The sequence below is a fragment of the Lotus japonicus genome, chromosome 1 (assembly GCF_012489685.1).
Source record: "Lotus japonicus ecotype B-129 chromosome 1, LjGifu_v1.2".
NCBI lineage: Eukaryota > Viridiplantae > Streptophyta > Magnoliopsida > Fabales > Fabaceae > Lotus > Lotus japonicus.
Window position 1 is genome coordinate 76952477 of NC_080041.1, and position 6323 is coordinate 76958799.

The 6323-nt window shown below is 37.8% G+C and overlaps 1 protein-coding gene across 1 annotated transcript; it reads right to left on the reverse strand.

The window, feature by feature from the left end:
- Window positions 1-269: 269 nt before the first annotated feature.
- LOC130713032 (U-box domain-containing protein 26-like) lies at window positions 270-2285 on the reverse strand. The gene has a single exon (XM_057562838.1). It carries the CDS (start codon window positions 1694-1696, stop codon window positions 470-472), a length of 1227 nt encoding a protein of 408 aa, XP_057418821.1. The 5' UTR covers window positions 1697-2285; the 3' UTR covers window positions 270-469.
- Window positions 2286-6323: the final 4038 nt, after the last annotated feature.

Genomic DNA, 6323 nt, shown 5'->3' on the forward strand with positions numbered 1-6323 from the left:
ATCAGAAAATTTTTCATATAAGTTTCTTCATCTCAACAAGATAACATTTAGGCCAATAAACAAAGTATCATCACTTTCACACCTTGAAGTATTTCATCTCATCTCCATAAAAATACAAAAATAATCGGTGAACACAGAAACAATACACCCAACATCTGCGGTTTATGATTCACCAATCAACACCGTAAAAAATATAAGGTTGTCATGTTGCAATCCGATCGCACCAATAAACACATTTTCAACACTTAGCGCAACCGAATGCTAGATAGTGAGATCAATCAAATACTTAGTTTTATACTTAATGATCACATTCACATATTAACATATTCGTATCGGCTTCTCTTTCAATAAAATCGATTATGAAACTCAGAAGCTACTCACAACACCCGTCTCAATTGATTTTGACTTCAGAATCAATTGTACAAGAGTCGGCGTTCGAAAGGCAATTCACATAATCACATTTCACAATCTACACCTGTTTTCTTGGTTCTTCAATCCACTTGGATCTAAGCAACTTGAGCAGCATTCTGGCCTTGGCTTTGGTTTTGATGCAGCACTGACTCTGCAGAAGAAACAGCAACTGAGTCAAAACCCCACCTTCAATGGCTTCTTCTCTGGCACGCCCAGAATCACAACAAACAATCAAAAGCACCCCAACAGCAATCTCACTGCACTCTTGATTACACACTCTGAAAACCATCTTCACCAGAGTTTCAATCCCTCTGGGGTGATTCACCAACGCTTCTTTGCCACTCTCAAGCACCACAAGCTTCTTCATCGCCACCATGGCAAGTGGAGCCAAGTTCTTCTCTCTTGGTTCTGAAATGTATGCTATGATTGCTTCTATTGCTCCTGCTTTCACCAAATTTTCTCTGTTAGAAACCATGGAGCATAACGCTGACATAGCTCTGATTGCTGCATTCGAAACCGAAACCGAAACCGAAACCTCATCGCAGTTTTGGCGAATTAGTAGAACAATCTCTTGTACTAGTTTGTGGGAGTTTCCAAGTATGTGATGCACCCCATCTGTTTGTGATATTGCCGCTGTGGATTCTATAACTTGACACAAACTAGTCTTGATTGAGCTAGTTCCCTTTTCAAGTAGTTGCAGGAACGTTGCTAATTTGGACTCATCTTTGATCATGTTCAGAGGCTCTAAGCTAACAAGTGGCAACAATTTTACAATGCAAGATAGTGCTACCTCTGCAAATTCCATGTGATTTTTTGAGGGTGAAGAAGTAGCATCTTCTTTTCCAAAAACTAGTTCTAGAAGTAAAGGCAAGAACCCCAGTTGGTGAAAGCAAGTTTTTTTGAAGGAGCAATACTCATCAGAGAGGACTCTAATTTTCTCAAGTGCTTGGAGCTTGCTTTGTAAAGTGGCTTCTGGTGATTCAAGGTTGTGCTTGAGTGAAGCTAAGTAATCTATAGAAGCAGAGTTACCAGGGTCAAATTGGAGACCCAGTTGAAGCCACTGATCGATTAAATGGCGTAGGGTGTGATTGGGAACAATGGAAGGATCATGAAGCTTCTGCATTGTTACAGGGCATGTGAGGTTACCTGCAGAGAGCCATTTCTCTATGCTTGATCTGTCATAGGTGTGGCCTGTGCATAAAGTCACTGGATCTTCGAACAAGTCTAGGCTGATTGGGCATCTGAACAAGTGAGGAATGGTTATTTGGACTTGAGCTTCGTTCATGGAAAAGAAGCTCAAGATTCCAAATACCAAAGAAGCAAAATAGTTGTTGTAATATCAATGGAAGTGACAGAAAATCAAAGTGGGTAGGTTAAAGTTTGAGGCTTTAGGTGTGGCCAATACAGGACAAGCATTTTGAGGCACTAATGCCATAAAGATTTGTGGTGTGTGAGAAAGTTGCAAACTTTTCCCTCTCCTTTGGCTACTAGTAGCCTTGAGACAGCAGAAGTAATGACAAGAGGTGGAAGCTAGAAACTAGAAAGTGGTGCCTGAGTTGGAATTGGTATGGGAATTGGAATGGACCATTATAATTGCATTGAGAGCATGTGATATGTGATGGGTGAAGAAGGTTTATAAAGTTGGGGGCTTAACATTCCAAATTGGGCGCAGAGAAGATCAGTGGAGTTATGGCCTTATGGGGGTGTTTATTCAAGCTCTTGCTGACAGAAAAGACAGTGAAGAAAGAGAAATAGCAAAAGTGCAATCTTAGTTTGAAAAAACAGGAAAGAACAGAACACCCACAAACAGAGGTCCAAGAATGAGGCCTTATTATCACAAGTAATAATATAGAATAATTGTGGCAATGGTCCCCAGCTTACCCAGTAACAATCCAGTCAAACTGACCCACTAAAAAGGAGAAATTATTGTTGTTGTCTTTGAAGTTTGAATCCACCTATTAATTGAGAGAACAAGGAAACTGTGGTATTTTGTTTTGTTTTGGGAGTAAAGTACATGGTGTGAGCTTGCTACTTTCCCTTGTTTTTAATTTGTTTATTTGATGAATAATTATTTATGGAGATCACATCATCAAACACTGAGATTGAGAAAGAAAGAGAAAAATGAGAAATAACGATTACGATATATGATTTGATATGATAAGATGGAAAAGACTAAGAGGTAAATAAGATGTCAAGTGAATTGTTTATACTATTACTTGGATGCGTAAAGTATCATTACTTGTATGTGGTTGCTACTGTGATTAATGTTATTCATAAGACTCATGAGAGGAGCAATAATAACAGATTGGATGACTAGGGATGGCACCATGATATTTGTTTTAGTGAAAGGAATATCCTATCTTGCATTTTCTTCTCTCTCACAGGACAGTGAAAAAGAATGAAATTTTGGTTCAACCGTCAATTTTGGGATAAGTAATAAGTACCATATTGATGGACCCATAAAATTCCCAAATAGATCTTCAACAAGGGTTATTGCACGTTGTCTAATTATTAACCCAAATCTGCAAATTACATAGCATCAAATCATTTCACATAATGATAATCAGTATAGTAACAAAATTTAAACATGTATGTAAGATTATGCTAATAGATTATAGTGTACGTAAAACCCATACTGAAGAGACTTGAATCTCTAAAGCATGTGACATTCGGTTCTATCCCAGAATTTATGTGTATGAAAAAATACAGTTGGAAGGGGTCTCCACTTTGTGTCTGACAATACTCCGAGATATTAATCATTCACCTAGTGGGTGAGATGATACTCTTGAAAATAAAAGTTAAAATAGAATTATAAAATTATATTTTATTATATTAACATACTAATGAGTGATTTGTTCAATTGTTATATTTCTTGTAAGCCAGATTTAGGGAGTTAGCCTCAACATAATACAATCCAAGTATTACCGGTTTGAAGATTTTCTCAAAATGAAAAATATCATGTCTTACACCAATTTTTTTCAATATTATTAACATTTTTAGCAATTTCTTTAATTTAACTAAATATAAGCCTAGGTTACCAAAATATAAGGGAATCTGAATTTTCAACTTTGAACACTAGAAGGCATTAAAGTTTGAATATATGCAGCTGCAGGGGAATAACCATGTGCACGCATCAGCAGCAGGAATCCTTAAACAAAAATATTCATCAATTTATTAATAACACTATTCATCACGAGCCTTTGCTCTGACTAGTGCATGTCTCGAGTTTTTGACTGGCCAAACTTTTCCACCACCACCATTACCAGTTTGTCAATATTCTACACTATTTTCCACCATCTAACATCACTGATCGATCAATGGCCGGCACACTGGCGGTGATTCTTCATCCTTACTCAACAATTCATTCACACTTTTTCTGATTTTTCCATGCACTATGCATTCGTTATTAAATATATTTATCAAAATTAGTATAATTACATTTGGTATTTACAAGGTTAAAGTTTCAATAATAACCACCGAACACACGGGAAAGAGATCGGCAAAGAGAGAGAGGAAAATGTTGAAATCAGAGAAAATACTCAAGCTTAGAATTGTGAAATTGCACTTCTAATTCTCATTCAACAATACACAATCTATTTATACATCTTACAATAACACTCATTAGTTATAACTAATCTCAGTTAGTTATAACCAACCTAATGACACATCACTATTAATGCTGACTCAGCTCTAACACCCTCCCTTAAACTGAACTTGGTAACAAACACAAATAAGTCAGTTTACACTTATGTAAAACAATATTACAACTCAGTTCAACACATCTACTTAAGCATCCTGCAAACTCCAAGTTCCTTCCTGAGCTTGACAAAAGTATCAGCCTTCAGAGGCTTTGTCAGTATATCAGCAACCTGCTCAGCTGTGCCACAGTGAACCAGCTCTATTCTTCCATCTTTTACCAAATCTCTTAGAAAATGGTACCTAACATCGATATGTTTGCTACGGCCATGCATAACTGGATTCTTGGACAATTTAACTGCTGAACTATTATCACAGAAAATTACAGAACTCTTGCTTTGAAGATCAGATTATCCACATACAAGCTAACTATAAGAAGTCCATTACTGTCACTTTTGACAAACAAAGTATGTTCAGAGGGACATTTCAAAAACTTTTCCTTGTGAAAGTAAGATTCAATCTTACTGTACCAGGCTCTTGGAGCCTGTCTGAGTCCATACAAAGCTTTGCTAAGCTTATACACCTTATCTTCATCACCTTTCTTCAAATACCCCTGAGACTGCTCAACATAAACTGTTTCTTCTAACTCACCATGTAAGAAAGCACTCTTTGTAAGATCAAGTTTTGATCTAGTAGTACAACTCTATGTTTTGATGATTACAAGTTCACCTTTTGATATGAACAATTGTGGTACTCTAACGTGTTTTTCTGAGTGTGCTATTTACAGGCTCTGACCTCAACTTAATCTCACACAAATCAGAAGCACTGTGTTAAAGAGCGACTCAAGCAACGCTTTCGCTTTCACCATGTTCAGTATGAACAGTGGAAAAGCTTCAGAAGTTCTGAAGTTATACAAACTCTGATGTTGACTCAGTCACTAGAAGTTCTGAAGATCCAGAAAGTCTGATAACCAAGAAACACTGAAGGCTCAGATATTCTGATGGTGTAGAAGACTCTGAAGATCCAGAAGCTGATTAGTGAAATTCTGATGTCCAGAAGCAAGATACTCTGAAGACCATGTACTTCCCTCTGAGTTCAGAATCAGAAGAAACAATGGTCAGAGGATCTGGGCTTTCCCTCTGACTCTGATCAACCGGCTTCACAAGTTCCAATATGAAGCATTCCCCTGATCAGAAGTCTCCTAGGTTTAAAGGTCAAGTCGCTATCCAAGTACAAAAGCAACTGTACCTTCCTGACGACCTACCTAACAGTCTCAGACATAGCAGAAGCTGGATTTTCCAGAACTGCCCTCCAACGGTAGCATTTTCCATGCAACGCTCAACCCTAATCCTTGGAGTATATAAAGAGGCTGAAGACTGAAAGAAGCGGCTAGAAACATTCACATACGCGCAAGATAAATTCAAATTCTTCTAAGCTTTCTTTCATCTGAAATTCATTGAGTTTACTATTAGTTTTTTAGAAGCAAATCTCTTGTAAACAATTCTCTGATAAACAGTTTGTTTAGTTCCTTTAGGAGATCAAGGTTGATCGGATCCTAGAGAAGACTAAGAGAGTGAATCTTAGTGTGAGCTAAGTCAGTGTAATTGTTAGTCACTTGTAGGTTTCAAGTGCAGTTGTAACTCTTACCTGATTAGTGGATTGCCTTCATTCTAAGAAGGAAGAAATCACCTTAACGGGTGGACTGGAGTAGCTTGAGTGATTTATCAAGTGAACCAGGATAAAATCCTTGTGTGCTTTTCTATCTCTTATCTTTAGCACTTAAGTTCTCGAAAGATTTGTCAAAATCTTTAAGGTGGAAGCTTTATACTGAAAACGTTATTCAAACCCCCCCCCCTTTCTACCGTTTTTCATACCTTCAATTGGTATCAGAGCGCAAGTTCTGATTACCACACCTAACAGTGTTCAGTGATCCGGGCCGGTGTGAAAAACAATGGATGCCACCACCAGTGAAACTCAAAGAGATGGTTACAATGCAAAGCTTCCTATGTTCGACGGTCAAAGGTTCGAATATTGGAAAGATAGACTGGAAAGTTTCTTTCTGGGTTTCGATGCAGATCTCTGGGATATTATTGTGGATGACTACGAGCGTCCCGTTGATGCAGATGGCAAGAAGATCCCAAGGTCAGAGATGACTGCAGATCAAAAGAAGCTGTACTCACAACATCACAAAGCAAGAGCAATTCTTCTAAGTGCTATTTCCTATGAAGAGTACCAGAAGATTACAGATCGTGAGTTTGCGAAAAGCATTTTCGAAT